The sequence below is a fragment of the Carassius gibelio genome, chromosome A2 (assembly GCF_023724105.1).
Source record: "Carassius gibelio isolate Cgi1373 ecotype wild population from Czech Republic chromosome A2, carGib1.2-hapl.c, whole genome shotgun sequence".
Taxonomy (NCBI): domain Eukaryota; kingdom Metazoa; phylum Chordata; class Actinopteri; order Cypriniformes; family Cyprinidae; genus Carassius; species Carassius gibelio.
The window spans coordinates 16,070,308-16,090,297 of NC_068372.1; the positions used below are offsets into that span (position 1 = coordinate 16,070,308).

Sequence of the window (19,990 nt, forward strand, 5' to 3'; positions counted from 1 at the left end):
ATAGTCCATGCTCGCGTTGTCTCCACCTCTTTGACCATCGCCTTTTCTTGTTTTTCTTATGTTTTTTTCCGTTAAAAACAAAGCACAAACTATGGCCACTGCATCCTCTTCGTCCGCCATGATTGTTTACTCTAAAGTCACGTTTGATCTCGAGGGATTTTGCGAGATTTCCCGTCTGACCTGGGAATGCTCGGGAGTCAAATCGGTTCGTGTGTGATGTGTTGATATTGCCGTGTGGCTGCACACCACACACGGAACAACCAAAACTGTTAGACCCGTGATTTTTTATCGCCGTGTGTGGGGTCTCTCAGGTTTGGAAAATCGGCCGACAATTTTAAAATCGTCCCGTGTGAACCAGGCCTAAGATCGATCGTGAATGCTAACCAGCACATCCCAAGTGAATGATTAGAGAGGCATTTAGTTGAAAATTCTAATATAAACTTCAATCATAAATTCATAATTGACATTTTAAAAACATTAAAATATCTTGCCAATCTCAAAATTAAAACAGTAGTGTGTATTAATAATTTAACACATTGTAACAAGTTGTATGAATTAATTTCTTATAAAGGAACATTAATTATGTACAATGGTATAGTATTATTAATATTAACCATCAATATATTATCATTAATCTCGATTAATAAATGCTGTAAAATTTTTGTTTATTGTTAGTTCATTATACCTGATGTTAACAAAATGAAGCTTATTGCTTAAGTGTTAGCTATCTATTAATTTAGAATAAGTTATAAAGATCTGTACAGTATATGCAAGTAATGACCCATGTTTGGTAGAAAGCAGTTATTAACTGCAGACACTGGCTTATGTCATTTAAGTATGATTAAACCTAATGTGGGTGAAAATGATCATAAGAGAAGTGAGTTAGAGGTGAGGGTCTGTAACATGCCTGGGAGCTGAGTAGATAGAGAGAGAAAAAAACTTTTTTTTAAGCATGTTTTGCTTATCAAGGGAACAGAGGATATCCATCAAGCCCTGCAGCTGGGCTACTGAGAGTGAGGAGGTGGATCAGACAGACAGCTGCAATTACATCTCTTCCCTTCCCAAGTGGGATTCCACAGAAAAGAGAGAGAGCGGGAGGAACACACAAACACAGTGTTTCTGAAAGCGAGGGAGGGATGGAGAGGGATACCACAGGCAGTTTACTCTCTTTAAAAGGCAAAGCGTGCAAAAAAATGGAACAGCTGCCCTGACAGCGTGACAATGGATCCATGCTTAATCCATTCAGACTCGTATTCTGTTTTCTGATTTTAATGGATGGAAAAAGTGGGCGAAATTGAAAGACCAATCAGACTTTTATTGGAAGCCACTTAAGAGAGATACTTTGAATGAGAAGCCTTCAGACTGACGAAACCCAAGCGATCCACCAGTGTTGGCTGTTCCTGTGAGCAGAAGGTGAGGTGAACAGTGGAGTTTAGGCTGCTAACTGTATGGAGCAGAACTATGTCCTTTAGTGCCAGAGGCAGCATTGCTCAGGAGGGGGCGCAAGGGAGCAATGAGCAGAAAAACACACGGGTCAAGAGGGCTGTTCGCATTTCTAGTATTGTCGCACAAGAGGTGAGTTCACAAGGTACTCTTTGTTTTTACCACTTGATGTGCACTGCTGTGCAAAGGTTTGGGGTCAGAAAGAATTAATTATTATTATTATTATTATTATTATTATTATTACTTTAAATACTTTCAGCAAGAACACATTAAATTGATCGAAAAGTGATAGTAAAGACAGTTATAATAATAAAGAAGATTTCTGTTCCAAATAAATGCTATTCTTTTTCTACTCATTAAAAAAATCCTAAAATTATATTTAAAAAAATTATATAAAAAAAATCTAAAATTATATAAATAAAAAAATCTTGAAAATAATAATCACATAGCTGTTTTCAGTGCATTATATTAAGAAATTATCCTGAGTACCAAATTAGAATATTAGAATGATTTCTGAAGGATCATGTGACACTGAAGACTTTAAGTAATGGTTTATTCACAGGAATAAATTACATTTTTAAATATATTAAAACCGAAAACAGTTATTTTTAATTTTAAAGACATTTCACAGTATTATTTGTACTATTATTCACTAAATACAATTATTTAGTATTATTAAATTGTAATTTTATTCAAATAAATGCAGCCTTGGTGAACAAGATACTTCTTTAAAAAACATTAAAAAAATAAAAATAAATCTAGCTGACCCCAAACATTTTAAGTGGTAGTGTATTTCACTTGATATATATGTAAACTCAGACTATAAATAGCTGAATTCTTTGGAATTTGGTATTCCTGTTATCATTTCTGTAAATTTAAAGTAAAAGGAAACATTACTTTTTAAATCAGTCATAATCTAATGGGACAGTGTGTAATGACTGGAGTGAAGTCAGATGGTGTAAACAGCTGCTCCTAGAATGACGTGGTTTCAGAATTGATTGCATTGTCAGTGTAAGAATTATTTCGGGATTTACTGCAGGTGTTCTGGGACAGTGTAAATAAAAGCATTCCCATCATCATCTTTCTTACAAATTTGAAACTTGAAGGTTAACAAAACTTGAATGTTAACCTTACAATATTCGCTGCAGTAAATTCATAGAAAAGAAAAAAGGGATTGCAATTATGCTTTCTTAAATGACTGAATTATTTCATGTTATTATTTCCTTGACCACTTGAAATCACCCAAAAATAATATTCAACATGATATATATAATATTAATGTTTCATTTAGGGGTGAACTATTCCCTGTAAATGGTTACAGAATGTGCCTGTTCCTGTGGTTAATGTGATGAAAATGCCTGACATGAAAACTGGCATTTGTTTCTGCCCGGAGCCTCATGTTAGCCGTGTGTAACATTGGTGTTGTGGTGTCAGAACTGGCTCTGGACACCATAGTCACAACCGTCTGGTCAAGGACCCCACATTCATCTCAACACAAGGATGCCCTTGACTGCCACACCACCGTCTGTGAGGCACTGAGACAATTGCTCACTGCAAATGGCAGTGCCCTATGGGCTGTAGCACTTCCTTGATCGATGGATGCAATTTCTGACTGCTTTCCTGTGAGATTAACTTCTGTTTCAAATGACAGTTTCTTACAGCATTCTTTAGTTCAGTACATCTAAACCTTCTACCTGTGATGTTTCTTCACAGTCCGATTAGGATGCTCTGGAGCTGCAGATCGGCTGGTTGTTTTAATTGATTTGAGAGAGATTATTATGAACCTCAGTAATGGTCTTTTAATGGAGGGTCTTTCTATGTGAGGACTCCATTTCACGACATTGGTGGACAGCTGGTACGAGGTAGGAGATCAGGAAAGTTTTCGCCTTGATGTATGTAAGCCTGAAACAACGCACAAGGGATGGGTATAGCATAGGTGAATCTTCTGTCAACAAGAGTAAAGGTTAGAGAAAGATCAAGGTTTTATATATACACACACACACACACGCTGAACAAAATTATAAACACAACACTTTTGTTTTTGCCCCCATTTTTATGAGCTGAACTCAAAGATCTAAGACTTTTTTTTATGTACGCAAAAGGCCTATTTCTCTGAAATATTGTTCACAAATCTGTCTAAATCTGTGTTAGTGAGCACTTCTCCTTTGCTGAGATAATCTCATATCCACCTCACAGGTGTGGCTGATTAGACAGCATGATTATTGCACTGGTGTGCCTCAGGCTGGCCACAATAAAAGACCACTCTAAAATGTGAAGTTTAACTGTATTGGGCATTTACCTCATGCAGTGCAACACATCTCCTTCGCATAGAGTTGATCAGGTTGTTGATTGTGGCCTGTGGAATGGTGGCTGTGCGAATGTGCTGGATATTGGCAGGAACTGGAACACGCTGTTGTATACGCCGATCAGAGCATCCCAAACATGCTCAATGGGTGACATGTCCAGTGAGTATGCTGGCCATGCAATAACTGGGATGTTTTCAGCTTCCAGGAATTGTGTACAGATCCTTGCAACATGGGGCCGTGCATTATCATGCTGCAACATAAGGTGTTGGTCATGGATGAATGGCACAACAGTGGGCCTCAGAATCTCATCACGGTATCTCTGTGCATCCAAAATGCCATCAATAAAATGCACCAGTGTTCGTTGTCCATAACATACGCCTGCCCATACCATAACCCAACCACCACCATGGGCCACTCGATCCACAACGTTGACATCAGCAAACCTCTCACCCACACGACGCCATACACACTGTCTGCCATCTGCCCTGTACAGTGAAGAGAACACCTCTGCAAAGTGCCAGACGCCATCGAATGTGAGCATTTGTCCACTCAACTGCAGTCAGGTTGTTGTAAAAATCACCCAGTATATTTTTGCAACAAATACACCATTTTATTTTCTATGGATCAGCTGTGTCTGTAGTGATGAGGAGTATAAATAAAAAATCTGAGAGATGAAATGGTGCTCTTTGGACATAATTTAATGTGAGATGATTCTGTATAATCAGGAATGAGGGTGAATCAGGCCTTGAAATGAGGAACACAGAAGGATTTTGGTGTGACTTATCTGAGGTGACAGAAATTCAATAATGATATTGCACATTTCTGCAAATTCATCCTCAAGAGAATTGAAGTATTGACTGAAGGTCTCACAGTTAACTCCTACAATCTGGATATTAATAAATCAAGGAAGAAAAGCCTTATACTGTATAAAATTCAGTTAGCATCTTTGCAGAACTGCTTAACGCATAAACTTCAAAGAGAAGAAATCACACCATTTAATTTTTGCCAAGAATGAACACTTTTCTAATAGCATTGACCTTATAATTGTCATTCAAAATTATGTGCAGTTGAAGTTGGAACAGTTTTTTTCTTGTAAGTACATTAATAACAAATCTGCCCAGATAAGAGCTATAATTTAATTTCATATATTAACACTTAACTTACAGCAGATTGTTCAAACCAGCATGCCTGATAACTGATGGAAATGAGACTAAATACTCATACTAAATGGAATATTTAATATTTATTTATTTTGTGCTGAGATGTGATACATTATGGGAAAAGTTCTACCCTAGTAACAAGTTTAATCACAATCTTTCTCTTATCTCTCTTTCTCTCTTCTTTCTCTCTCTCTCTCTCTCTCTCTCTCTCTCTCTTTCTCGTTCTGTATATTTAAGTGACTGGAAGTGATTAAGTGACTATTCTGCAACTCACTCAGAGCAGTAGCATAAACAGAGGACATTGAGTCTCAACAATGTTTTTACCTCAAAACTTTTGCATTTTTTAAAACAAAGCATTTTAAAGCTATAGTTGCACAGCACAGAGCATAGAAGTAGATGAACTACAAGATACCGGAGACACCACCACTAAATGAAGAGCGCAGAAGTCAGCAAGATATAAGCAGAGATGTAGATATCAGGTGGTGGCAGGGTCCTGGATCCAAAGGAGAGCAGTTCTTGTTCTTATCCTTCTCCAGGAATGCTGAAGGAGTCAGGGATTCTGCCTCTCCAGCCTTGAGCAAATGGTGGTCTGAATATTATTTGTGGATTATGATTCTGACCTTGGTGCTGAAGCCATTGAACAAGCTCTTCCAGTCCTGTGCTCCTTCTGTACAGTCTTCATTTCAGACACACATGCCTTGCAAACAAGGCTCTCAGAGTTTCCGCTTTTGGGACAAGACAAGTCCCATTCTTGGCCAGGAGAGAAGAGAGGAAAGAGTGGTCAGAGACATTGAGGTTGAAATATTTATTTACTTATGTGGATTATTAGTCTAGAGGGCCAGTTGTTACCAGTTGACTTTTTTTTCTCCCACTTTGCTGCGAATGTATTTCTTCATCATAATGGTACATAATGAACTAGATAAATATTAGATAACCGTAAATGAATAATCATTCTGCCTCACTGGTTTTGGTAGACTAAGTTCAGGGCTATAAACAGGAAATCATTTGGATTTGTATTTACATCTTGAAGTACTTAAACACATATATTTGTACCTACACTTTAAGTGCTTCTGTGAATATTATTTGTGTTTTGGTGTCTTTATTAGTATAATCAAGGCAGTATATTATAAGTAAGAAGAATCAAAACTCTCTCACTGGAGCTTTGAGCAAATGACTAAGCTTTGGTTGCCTCTTTAGGGGCCTGGAGAAAAATAATGAGAAGAAGTTTGCCGCCTAAGAGGGTGTTTACAATGTAAAGCATTAATTTTCTCCCTGCAGTGATGTGTACTCAGTGGATATCTCAGACTAAACATGGCTTCATTACTTCACCCACACTGAGTTAACAACCCACTCAGTTCCTGTCAGAAACATGATAATATCTCTGTCCTGCAGCAAACTTTGGAAAAACATGGAAAATGGACTGAACAGTTTCTGCTTTAAACTAGATAGACTATGAAATGTGCAATTTTTCACACTTTATTTTTTGAGAAATCATGCAGAACTCGTATAGTAATATCACTCGGGCACCTATGTTGGATCATACAGTGTTCAATAAATGTCACGAAGTTATAAACAATCCATTTATTCTAGTATTGCAAATATTTGTCCATCCATATATTTATTGAGAAACAATTTACTCCTTGTTTTTGACACTGTTCATAATGTCTTTAATACAAAAAAAAAGACTGAAATATGTTTTCTGTTTGAATATTTTTAAATAATTATGTATTCAAGTGATGCAAAGCTTAATTTTCAGCATCATTACTTCAGTGTCACCTGAATCTTCAGAAATCATTCTAATATGCTGATTTTGTGATCAAGAAACCTTTTTTTTAATCTAATTATAATCAAAAAACAAAACAACATTGAAAACAAAAAAATAACTGCTTAATATTTTTATGGAAAGCTTTAATGCAACCAATTTTCGTTTTTCATTCTCAAGACCAGGACATCTTCACTAATGGTGTAAAGCTTGTTGTCCAAATGCAGATTTTCAGCATCAGTTGCATAATTCATTTTATAATCTGAAAAGACCTCTCATCGTTGAGTATATTTCTCCTCAGGTGTTGTCTCTAGGTGCAGATGTCCTTCCTGAGTATAAACTCCAGGCTCCCCGAATCCACAAATGGACCATTTTACACTACAGCCCCTTCAAGGCAGTCTGGGACTGGGTCATCTTACTGCTGGTCATCTATACGGCAATCTTCACACCTTATTCGGCTTCATTCCTGCTCAACGACGAGGAAGAGGCTGCCATGCAGCGCTGTGGCTACTCTTGCAGTCCACTCAACGTGGTGGACCTCATTGTGGACATCATGTTCGTAGTGGACATTGTGATTAACTTTCGCACAACCTACGTGAACAGCAACGATGAAGTGGTCAGCCAGCCCGGCCGAATAGCTATCCACTATTTTAAAGGCTGGTTCCTCATTGACATGGTGGCTGCCATTCCTTTCGACTTGCTCATCTATCGCTCTGTAGAAGATGTGAGTGAACTTATGGGTAATTTTGACTTTTAAAGGAATAGAAATGAATTTACTCACCCTTAGGTCATCTACAATATAGTTAGTTTCTTCATCAAAACAGATTTGGAAAGATTTAGCATTACACCACTTGCTCACCAATGGATCCTCTGCGGTGAATGGGTGCCGTCAGAACGAGAATATCACAGACATCACAAACAGCAAACATTACAAAAATTGGAGTCTTGGTTAAAAATCTATCAAAGCATTTTTAACTTCAAACTGTTTCAGTCCTCTATCCATAATATTGCTTTTTTTGTTGAAAAAGATGTCTTGTCTGAATCAAAAGAGAAATATGCACAGATCACAGATGCACTGTTTACAAGCAAAAACAGTTTTTTGATGTGAGAGGACAGAAGTGGATGCTTTTTTTCCACTGGAAGCATTGCTATGGATAATGGACTGGAATTTTGGTCCGAAGCAACGGTTAAATTGTAAAATGCCTTGATTATTGAATTGTTTCTTACAAACACAAAATTCTCTTCACAAGACATCAGTTGATGGACTGGAGTCATGTAGTTATTGTGTTGTTTTTAATAATCTGTTTGGACTCTCATTCTGACAGCATCCCATTCATTCACTGGTGAGCAAGTGATGTATGCTAAATATCTTCAAATATGTAATGTTAAATTAATAAACCCATCTACATCTAGGATGTCCTGAGGGCGAGGGCGAGGGCGATTTTTGGGTGAAAAATTATTTTTAATATGCTGTTATAGCTTTTGTTTACCATCTCCTAACTTTTCTATGCTCCTTTTTTTCATGTATTGACAGACGACGACTCTGATTGGCCTACTGAAGACTGCTCGGCTGTTGCGATTAGTGCGTGTGGCACGTAAACTCGATCGCTACTCCGAGTATGGAGCCGCGGTGCTCTTTCTCCTCATGTGCACCTTTGCACTAATTGCCCATTGGCTGGCATGCATCTGGTATGCTATTGGGAATGTGGAAAGGAGCGGCCCGTCTGGGATCGGTTGGCTTACTTCTTTGGGTGAACAGCTGGGGAAGCCGTATAATATCACAAATCCTTCATCAGGACCCTCTATTAAAGATAAATATGTCACTGCCCTGTACTTCACCTTCAGCAGCCTCACCAGTGTGGGCTTTGGAAATGTCTCCCCAAACACCAACTCTGAGAAGATCTTTTCCATCTGTGTCATGCTCATTGGAGGTTAGTGTTTAGTCTTAGGTCAGCCAAAAAAAAGTAAAATGTAATTTATTCTTGTGATGGTAAAGCTGCAATTTCAGCAGCCATTACTCCGGTCCATAGGCACCGATCCTTTGGGGAAAAATATTCACACATGATAAGCTACATTAACTAATCAAAAATCGGTTATTCAGGAACCTCTCTGATTGGTGGATTGGGTCCCTACTGGTCGTAATGCTCCCAAATGCCTCTTTAGAGTGCCTAGTTGTTAGAGTTTTGCGAAAATCAGCCGGTAATCTTGAAAAAATGCAAGAGACTTATTTATGCTATTATGATATTAATATTAATTCTCTTCATACTTTTGTGATTAGGTGATATTTTCAACATTAAATAAAAATGCTGTACAGATAAAACTTTGTTTTTGTTATCATAAGGCAATATTTAGGCGATAACAGTTTTATATTCAGTATGCTTCAAAATCTTTAAAAAATAAGGGGGAAAATGTCCTTCATACATCTCTATCTACAGTTAGAGTAAACATCTTTATATTTAATGCACATGAGCATCAACCACTATACTTTATTTTATGTATTGATTATTTATGTGGCTTTATTTGAAAAACAGAAGCATGCTGAATGGAGTTTACGGCTTTTACAGTTCTGATAAGTACTAGATGACATGATACTACTGTCCTCACACTTTTGAATAATAATGTATATTATCACACATAATATAATTTTTCAGTTATTCAATGTCATTTTTATGATTTATTTGTCATTTATTATTAATATTCTAATATATTCTAATATAAATAAGTCTTTGTATATGAAAATAAATAGCTGCCTTTATATTTCAGGAAGGGTTCCCTCACAAGGAGATTATCATATTTGTGGGTCTTTGGTTTCAAAAATCCTTGGTCTAAACTTTCAATAAAAATCCTAAGGTCTTATAAAGGCCCAGCTGATAAAGAGCCAGTAATAGTAAATGTCTGCACTAAACATGATTAGTAGACATGCCTTTTTGGGGGCATTTTGAGGCTTAAAGTGGATAAATCGTGTGGATTAACATTATGTTGTTTTCTCCACAGCGCTAATGTATGCTAGCATATTCGGAAACGTGTCAGCCATCATCCAGAGGCTGTACTCTGGCACCGCGCGTTACCACACTCAGATGCTACGGGTTCGGGAGTTCATCCGTTTCCACCAGATCCCCAACCCACTCAGGCAAAAACTGGAGGAGTATTTTCAGCATGCCTGGTCCTACACTAACGGCATTGACATGAATGCTGTGAGTCACAGAGCCACATACAGAGCACCTGGGAATACTCAGTTTTTTTCCACTGTTTATTTTTGCATGCACACATGACAGAGCACATAACATGGCACCGTTTATCACATTAACCTATGTTTTATCATATTGCAGGTACTGAAGGGGTTCCCAGAGTGCTTACAGGCAGACATCTGTTTGCATCTGAATCGCACATTGCTACAGAACTGTAAAGCTTTCAAGGGCTCCAGTAAAGGTTGCTTACGTGCTTTGGCTATGAAGTTCAAGACTACACATGCTCCACCAGGAGACACCTTGGTCCACGCTGGTGATGTGATTTCGGCGCTATACTTCATTTCTCGTGGCTCCATTGAGATCTTAAAGGGAGATGTGGTAGTGGCCATTTTAGGTAATTAAAGAGCATCTCATTGTGATCATTTGCACATGTCAGGGGATTTCCATGGAGCCCCATCTCCGAAAGACATTCCTAAAATAAAAAAGCAAAAAAAAAAAAAAACTTTAAATATCTATTAAATGAAAATATTCTGAATATTTGTAAAATATTATGTAGAATATGTATACATTCTATTACGGTCATCTTTTTTTTTTTTTTTACTTTTAGATATATATAAACTTGAGGAGAACATTGGTCTAATGAAACAATTTTTTATTTAGTTTCAATGTGAGTTTTTTATTTTAATTGTTTATTTTTGGATTATGACTAGTCTTGACTAGTAATGCAAAATAAAACCGCGAACATGTAAATAATCTGCAATTTTTATTTTATTTTATTTTATTCGCTCTAAGTACAAGAGTACTTGGTACTTTTGAGACTTCAATGAGAAAGCTGTTGAAGTGTGGCTCCGTCTTGTGGACGTTTTGTTATTCTTTATTCTGCATTTCTTTTAATGACACGCAGCGCCATCTGTTGATAATGCAAAGGATGAGTAGCTTACTACATACTAGAATACTGAATACTATTATTACAATTTCTGCTGTATATTTCTATTGCAAAAATAATAAGATTTGTGTGGAAGTATGAATTCAAAATGTTTAATGTCTGTTAACTATAGGAGACATTTTGAGATTTCTTTTTGTTTTAAAGCTTTGCAGTCAATATCTCTTCCTTCGGCTTATCCTGCAGGCAAGAACGATATCTTTGGAGAGCCTGTTAACTTATATGCACGTCCTGGAAAGTCAAGGTCTGATGTGCGAGCATTGACGTACTGTGACCTGCATAAAATCCACAGAGATGATATAGTGGAGGTCTTGAACATGTATCCAGAGTTCTCAGACTACTTCTGGAGCAACCTGGAGATCACCTTTAACTTGAGAGATGTAAGCTTGCACATGTCTGTGTAACTTTAATAGTACATAAAGACAAAGGTTCAAAAACGCACTCACTTGGTTATCTTCTCAACAGACTAACACTAAAGCTGGGTCAATGAGCAGTGACCCTGACGATTCTGACCGTGGCCGTCATGACCATCACACACCAAGGGCAAAGCTTTTCTTCAAGTCCAAAAGAAACTCTATCCCACAAGGTAAGAGCAAACACTGTGTGACCGCTTCTTTCAGATTCTTGAAACTCACATCTACTGAAATTCTTCTTAGTAGCAGATACAGAGAAGATGGAAGAAAAACTCAATAGGACGACGATCAGAACACATAATTTAAGCAAGCAGCACAAGTACAAACAAAGTGCTCATCAGGACTCCCAGGACATTTTTGCATCCCAGTCCAGCAGTGATGAAGAGGAAGAGACCCGGCGTTCCACTGCAACAGCAGACTGCTCTCAGAGCAATATCACTAGTATTAGCAATGCTAATAGAGACAAGATCCACAACAGCACTAACTCTTTCACTACACTGTCAGGTAGGATTCAGAAAATGTGAACTTTTGTGACTAATCTCTTTCCTGTTAAAACTGGCATACTGTCTAATTTACAGTAGGTGTATTATATAAGTGTTAGCTCACATATCTGAAAGAAATGAACTAGGAAGATATAGAAGAAAAAAATTCAAATATCCTAATAATAATTATTTTGAATTGCATAATTGGATTAATTTTCAGTTAAGGACTAAGTTCAGCCGAACACTTAAGTTGTCATCATTTACTCATGCCTCATTTCATTCCAAACCCATAAGACTTTTCTTCTTCCTTGAAACATAAATGAAGATATTTTTTTAATAGTTAAATCTGTTTATAAAATGCTTGTCTCTTCGGGAGACTTGGATTCATGTGGAGTTCCATTATGATTTTTGATGAATCAAAGTTTTGGGTAAATTAACTTTTAGTGGAGGAACATAAATCTTTCAAGGTTCATTAAAACATCTTTTTGTGCTTCTAATGGATTTTGAACAACATGAGGTTGAGGAAATTCTGACTATTTTTTCTTCTTTTTTTTTGGCTGAGCTGAGCCCATAAAAGATACATTCAGGGGGGAAAAAGAACATTTACTCACCCTTATGTTGGTCCAAACTTCCAAGCTTCTCTCTTTTGCGAAAAAACAAAACAAAAAACAAACAAAGGTTTCAAGCTTCCAAAAGGATGCAGAAGCACCACATAAATATTGTAAAAACATTGCAAATGTAGCCCTTGCAAGTCATTATTCACTGATAAGCTTACAAACTAGTGAGGTGTTAACCATTACATCCAGATCATTCAAGAACTGGATATGATTCAGGAATAAATTATTCAGACTGGTTATATGAACTGAACAAACAGATTCATTCATTCAAACAGACATCGCTACACAAAGCTATTGTATCGACTCATGGTGCTTGATGCTAGAGTGAAAAAAGTAATCAGGATATTATTTAAAAATGTAAACAGTTTTGGAACAACATGGTTGTGCATAAATATAATTACAGAATTTTCAATTTTGGGTGAACATTTTCATTGCAGCAAATGCGTAAGTGTGACATTATGACCCTTCTCTTAAATTAGGAGCACTTTCGGGGGTTTCTAACATCTTCAGCTTTTGGGGAGACAGTCAGGGCCATCAATACCAGGAAGTACCCAGCCATAGTATGTCTTTCCCCTCATCTTCAGTGCCCTCCAATACTGTCATGCACAGTGTTACCCATCGCTACTGCACTGAGGTAGAGAATAGACTGGAAATGATGCAAAGACAGCTCCACAGGTGAGATCCCGGTACAGTATTGTTATTATCTTGGCATCCTTTACTCTTTATCCCTATACTTTGAGCAGTTTTTGTTGTGTTGTGTCTTTCAAAGATTGGAGAAGCGCATGTCAAAAGACACGGGGGCTATAATGCAGTTGCTTCAGAGGCAGATGGTGCTAGTACCACCAGCCTACAGCTCTGTGACGTCACCTATAGAAGCATCTTCAAATCCACCCAAACCAGGCCAGAAACTGTTCCGTTCTGTCAACCCTTTGGAAACAGATACGCCAGCCCTTCTCTCTGAGGTATTTCACAAACTTTAAAATTACAGCCATCAATTTTTATTGAATCTCATATGAGTCTTTAATTCATTCTCTTGAATTTTTCCCAGATACTTGATCACCACAAATTTGCTGAGAGTCCCATAAAGTCCAGTGGAAGTCTGTCAGGGGCAATGGAGCTCCAGCTCCTGGACTCTTCCTTAGAGGCCTCCTCTGAGACTCCTTCTGGGTCTTATTCAGAAAGATGGCCATGTAGCATGGGGAACAATGACCCTGATTGTCTTACAGCACACACTGACCACCAACAAATAGACACAGCTGATCAAGGTAGTTATAGTTTTTTGGATGCAGAGCCTGTCGGAACTGTTCACCATCCACAAGCTGGACTGAGGTTAGATTTGGAGTGTTTAAGACGCCTGTCATTGCCAGTGCAGCATCATGTAGAGGATGATTCCTCAGTCCAAAAATGACATGGCTGTAATCCTAGGTGATAAGATTGATAATTTTGTTCAGCATGTCAGTGGAAAACAAAGCATACATACTGATTGACCACAACAATGTTGGCAGGAGGTTTTAAAGACCTTCTACTTCAGGTTCATATTAATTACCTCATAAAGTCTAATGTAGACGCATCATTAATGTCCCTGTAGTTTGGTGCATTTGTGTTAGCTGGTCTAACGATGCTTGTTGTTTTTACCTGCCTATCACTGAAAATGTTAAATTTTACGAAAGTGTTCATCTGTTATTATGAGGTGTAAATGTAATGATTTGTATTAGCATATCAGTTTTTTAAAGATGTGTTTTTTGTGTTGAATTGATGATTGTTTGTTTGGAAGTCTTGGACATACTCTAGCAATACACTGCAAAGTTTTCAGAGTGTGACTTAAATGGACATTTGGAAACTATCTCAGGTGGACTAACCCCAAGCTCCTCTTTAGTAGCTAAAATACCTCAGAGTGAGTGATTCCAGGGAATAATGGTTAATCCTGTTGAATAACATTCCTGTAGTTTACATGACTGAAAGCATTATTTATACCTCTCATGCCATCCACTGTACAGATTTTCCTTTGAGAATAAGTTATCACTCGAAATATATAATCATCAGTTTGGCCAAAGGGTCAAAATGTGTTAAATGTGATTTAGACAGATTATGACTAAAAATCAATTTTGATCATAATCCATATCGCTAGTACAATTACTGTTGAAATATGCATATATAAAACATACAATATATGATCAGTTGGCACTGGTTCATGCCAAACACATCCAGTAATAAGCTATACTATAAATGTGCTATAAAAGATATTTATAGGAAATGTGTTATACAGAAAGGGTATAGCTTGGGATGTGGGTATGTATTATAACATGGAATATATTGTAATTCTAAGTAGGAATATTTATTGTTAGTTTACTATAAATTGATTATTGTGGAGATTTGATCTCTTATTAACTGATAATCACACTGAATAAATTAATTCACATAATACATCAGTCTTTTGAAGTTTATGAAATGTGTCTCACCTGGCTGAATGAGAACCACCATCCTTGCCTTGTGTTTTTTTCCCCAAACCTTACCACCTCTACAATGCCGCTACCAGCGAGCACCAATGAAATTCATTTTCAAGGCTTTGATTTTTGTCAGTGGGTTCAGTCTATAGAGCTAGAGAGTGAAACTGAAAGGCTGCATCTATGCTCAGGCTCTGCCCAATTTCCACAGGACATCAAAATTAAAACAGGAAGTTGGTGTGTGTTTAAAAGTGATTTGTATCCTTCTGCTCATTGCTACCTCTTGTTTTGCTCCAAACTATAACTGCCCTTTGAAATGAATATAAGAAATTGCTTTATAAGAAAATTATAATTTGACATACTTAAGCCAAAATGTAGACAAACCCTTCCATCTTTGACAGACAGAAAAAAACCTAAACACTTAGAATAGAAACGGTAACCATACAAACACTTAAACCCGTCGGTATGTCTTTAAGACCAAATAGCATAAAAAAGAAAGAAAATCCATTGAAATGTTCATGCAAGCATAGCTCCTAAAATGAAACGGGTTCAGTGTGATAGGAAACCAGCATAAAGAGACACACCCACTTACAAAAATAAAGGGATTCCTGCACTAAGCCTATTATTGTTATATTTTAAATAACGCTACTTGATCATGTTCCAGAACCGGATAAACAATACAATAGAGGAATTCCGTCTTTCCACAACACTTGATGCTATTTTACATTCGCAGCCTATTTTTATAAGGGTGTCATAAATGTATAAGGTTACATTGAGGGGATTTTCAAATGCATTTTCGCATGAAGAACTGGAAACTACAAGGGTATCACGTCTCACGTCGGACAGTCTGGTGTTCTTTGATACGATGTCATCTAGTCTGATGCCCAAACAGGTCTATTCAGCGCGCCGTTGCTGATGTATTGATTGGCGAATCTCTCTGCCTCTCATCTGTCATCAGCATGCCCATTGTGTCCATTAGCTGTCCATCAATACTGGTGGGGTACTCGTTAACAACCGAGAAGATGCTCAGACCAAGAGCAGCATGAATAGCGGCTCGAAAAGGGAACGAGCACAATTTTCCTGAATTGTGATTGGCCGAGGGGGATGAGGGGCGTGGCATCACCCTGCGATCACAGAGGCGCACTGTTCGAGAGGCGGATCTGACTGTGCACATCGGCCAACACTACAGCATACTGAATTTTAAAAACAACAACAACGGGTAAGTGCACTTTGACATTTTGATAAATGCTTACATTATACAAGAGGAAATACCATCAAGGCGCGTGCATTAAAAAAGCCTACAGGTGACGAAGACAACAATTGTTAACGAATCGGCCCCGCAGAGATCGTGATGCAGTCGCAGTCTCTGTTTTGACAGGCTATTGCTATTTGTAAGCGAGATAATCATGCGATGTAAATAAAGGGTGTCCACGACTCAACGCTCTTTCGTTTCCAAACGTTCCCAATCATGACGACCTGCCGAGATGTCTTTGTTTGGGCACTGCCGCAGTTTGGATGCTCATGACAGGTGTCCTCCGCAGTAAAACTCTATTGAAAACTACTGTAGTTACATAACTGAAGTAGCGCACAAATTGCTTTACCATTGTGGGGTGATGAAATCGTGCGAGGTTCCTTATTAAGGACGTTTTAAGCTTTACACCCCATGTAAATCACAAGCGAGGTACGCAACAACCCAGAACGCGTATGTTAATAAACCAAGCTGCTTTGATTGTAATAAGCGCGTTGTAGTTTGACGCGTCGCATCGCATTGTTTTCATTCATACTAGCACGTAGCGCGTTCAATGTCTGTGCGTCGCGTGCTCGGTTCTCTGCAGTGCACCTTTTCAAACATGCCTCATGGACATGCGTCACACTGTAAAATGCAATCGAAATGGAACAAACGATTCGAACCCGACGCATTGTGGGTCATGTATGGATATCTGGGACTGCGGGAGAGGTGCATGTGTGTTATGAAACATAGCTATTCCCTCGTGGCCTCTTTTTCTCGTTTGATATTCTGAAATGTTGCTCGAATGAGTGGCAACAACACTCTGACCACACCCCCCTTAAGTCTTATTCCTGATTCATAGCACATTATTTCTCCTTCTTTACACTGTGACTGGCTTTGTTTGCTTTGCATACAGGTCATGGACAAATGTCAGTGGTGTTTATTAAGGTAAATCAGGCGTGAAGGACAAGGAGGTGCCCCCATCTGTATTCTGTATTTGAGTCTATTCTTGTCTGTATGTTTTTTTTTTTTTTTGCCTGTAGGGTGAGGTCAGTAAAAGTGGGGTATTAGGTAAACTGTGAGTAATATGTTCAAATATCGATGTGCTTTTAAATATCAGGTGACCATTAAATATTGCACAGAGGTTGTCATTCTGCAAATGTTTCCATTTGCCTGATATCGTCATAGCGGGTGAGATCGTGCCTTAACATTGAAATGATCTCAGGAAGCACATAAAAAAAAATCCACTGGTAAATGATAATGTTCCTCTCTAACATAAGCCTGTATAAATAATATAAAATCAATCTAAAGCATTACTGTGTATTTGATTTGATTTGGTTTTGCAAAACAATCTGTATTTTCTTTGTAATCTTTAAACCCATTCTGACGGATTATCATAATAAATCATCATACTTTTATGAGCTGAATCGTTTAAAATCTAAATATTTCATGATAGCCCAATTGTAGCTGTACTGTTATGTTATTTTATGTTATATCTGATGGTAGCTGGTTTGTACAGTGTCTAACTCGACCAAATTGGGGTCTAGATCAAGCTAAACCTTGATAAAGCTTCTTAGTGCTGGTAGACAATGTCAGACTGATAAAAACCCAGCTGCCATGCTTCAAAAAGCAGATTGGACACTTTAAACTTATATTACATAGTTTTTTTTTTTCCCCAGCAGAGATATAGACCTTCATTTGGCAGAATTCATTTGACAAAACTAGGAACACAAAACTTTATTCTGTGCTCCATCATGAACATGAAAATGTTCCTTAATAAATTGTTCCAGCATTATACTGCTTTATAATTCAGTAAAATAAAAAATAAAGTTTTATGTAAATATGGGGTGAACCTGAAGTGCCATCTTATGTTGCTGGCAAAGGGAAGCTCTGTAAGATGGCAAGATGGCATGCTGTTTTCTGGACTGCTGTGATTATGGGGTGTCAGGTCAGGGAAGCCCTATGTCCCGTCATACATAATCTTCATTCCCCTCACTGATGGCCTCTGACTCTAATCCGCACAGACACCCCCCCCCCCCTTTCACTGTTGTGCTGTGACCATGGGCAGGATCTATATTAGGGGGAGCCCATTTTAGGACGTTGATGTAAGATGAGGGTGAGAAATTCAATTCAAAATCATATTTTGCTACAAAATATCAGGTTTGCTGATAATAATGAAACATACAAACAATCTAACAGACAACAGTTTGACATTTGAAGGTGCCTTATTTTTGGATGCCTCATTTTTACTCTAAATTATAACTAAGAGAGAGAGATAGAGTGGCACAGATACAGTACATAAATCCTGCCACAATGAGTGGCAGCCAGTAACTGCATGCTCGGTGGCTTTGGCATACAATGGAACACATTGAGCCAGACCCTCATCCCACGTTCTGTGTGCATTCACACAGGAATGGTTGGAATACCATTGTTGAATCTCTACATTTATTCAAATTTATGCTATCGCTCAAACAGTTTAAATTGAAAAATTCACATGAATTTAAGAACGTCTCAGTATCCATCTCTCTTTTTTCTTTTACTTTATAGCGATAGTGCACCCAAAATGAGTATTATATTTACTCACCCTCATGTTGTTCCAAACCTGTATACATTTCTTTCTTCTGTGGGGCCTTAAAGAATATATTTTGAGGAACAGTGTGAACCCAGCATAGAAGCTCACTGACTGTCATTTTATAGACCAAAAAAATATTTCTCAAAGTTATCTTCATGTACCACAGGAGAAACAAAGTCATACAGGTTTGGAATGACATAAGGGTAATTATTGGGTGGAGTATTCCACAAGTGTGTCAAACCTGACGATCATGTTCTCCAGCATGATTTGAGATGATTCAAAGAGCATCTTGTGCTTCAATGGAAGAAGATCATCTGACTGTCTGTACAAAGAGTCAAATGATCAGTCTCACACATTTAGTGACCTAAAATAGTCTACATTTTTTATATATTACATTTATTAATAATCGTGGTATTTTCTCTTTAGAAATATAACGTTTTTCTAATAGTCAAGAATTAAGACAAGACGTTTCTTTAATATAGCCTCATGTGTTCAATATAGACTCAAGCTTTTGGACAACACTGTACTTACATACACGCATACACCCACCCACAGTGTTCAGGCCTCTTGAATCAAACGGATGATTTAAGTGAATAAGAGTGCCTCTCTTAACAGAGAGTGATGGCACTCTGTGAGATGGCACTTTGTGCCAGGGCTGGTGACATCACGCAAGGCACAGAGAAAAACTGCTGAATCACAGTAGGACACGGGGCCGTGTCAGAGGCAGAGCAGTAAAAGTGCAGGGATTGTACCTGGGTCTCATTTGCCACGGTCTGATGAGTAAGCCTTAGGATACCACACCATATGACCTGCCATATGACATGTTTTTTCTCTCTCTGAAAAAACTAGAGTTAGGCTTTAATAATACAGTGTGTTATTGTTAACCAAATCTAAAACTGAATAGAGATCATTTTTGGTAATTGAAATTAAGCTGAAATAAAACTAAATAAAATGTAAATATTATATGAAATACTTATTCTAAAACATAAATGGAAATTATATAACCTTGGAAACTTACTCAAATGAACAATTATCAACGGTTAACTTATAAATGTTTAGTTAGATTAATTCAACATTTTTAACTTTAAAATGACTTCCACTGAGATCAAATAAAAGAAATTAAAGCTAAATGGAAATATTACAAAGAAACGTTACAGAATTACCAAAACCTAAACTGAAATCAACTTGAAAACCGATCATAAAAAAATAAAAGCCAATTTAAAATATTAATGAATACTATAATTGTATATAAATAAAAAACTGTTTTAAGATCACTGATGAAAATATGCCACATATATGATTTATCCACAAAACTGAAGGGGATGATATAGAAAGATTTCTGTATAAAGTCATTTTAGGGATTGCAGCAGTCAAGCTTTATTTTGTCAAATGTTTTGTTGATACGGTTACTGTTACTGTACGTCAGTGTGTG

At 37.5% G+C, this 19,990-nt stretch overlaps 2 protein-coding genes across 2 annotated transcripts in view; both read left to right on the forward strand.

Moving 5' to 3' along the window:
• The window catches only part of LOC128028446 (potassium voltage-gated channel subfamily H member 6-like), a 34,516-nt gene extending 19,823 nt beyond the window's left edge, over positions 1-14,693 (forward strand). Inside the window, exons 6-15 of the mRNA XM_052615765.1 lie at positions 6,973-7,395; positions 8,206-8,602; positions 9,666-9,865; positions 10,001-10,253; positions 10,989-11,182; positions 11,268-11,388; positions 11,462-11,719; positions 12,794-12,989; positions 13,084-13,276; positions 13,363-14,693. Coding sequence (XP_052471725.1) covers positions 6,973-7,395; positions 8,206-8,602; positions 9,666-9,865; positions 10,001-10,253; positions 10,989-11,182; positions 11,268-11,388; positions 11,462-11,719; positions 12,794-12,989; positions 13,084-13,276; positions 13,363-13,722 — 2,595 coding nt within the window. The 3' untranslated portion in view covers positions 13,723-14,693. The remainder of the gene's footprint in view (positions 1-6,972; positions 7,396-8,205; positions 8,603-9,665; positions 9,866-10,000; positions 10,254-10,988; positions 11,183-11,267; positions 11,389-11,461; positions 11,720-12,793; positions 12,990-13,083; positions 13,277-13,362) is intronic.
• Positions 14,694-15,882: 1,189 nt separating this feature from the next.
• LOC128028462 (microtubule-associated protein 4-like) overlaps positions 15,883-19,990 on the forward strand; it is a 45,813-nt gene continuing 41,705 nt past the window's right edge. The window contains exon 1 of the mRNA XM_052615767.1: positions 15,883-15,977. The gene's annotated coding sequence lies outside the window, so the exon portion shown is untranslated. The remainder of the gene's footprint in view (positions 15,978-19,990) is intronic.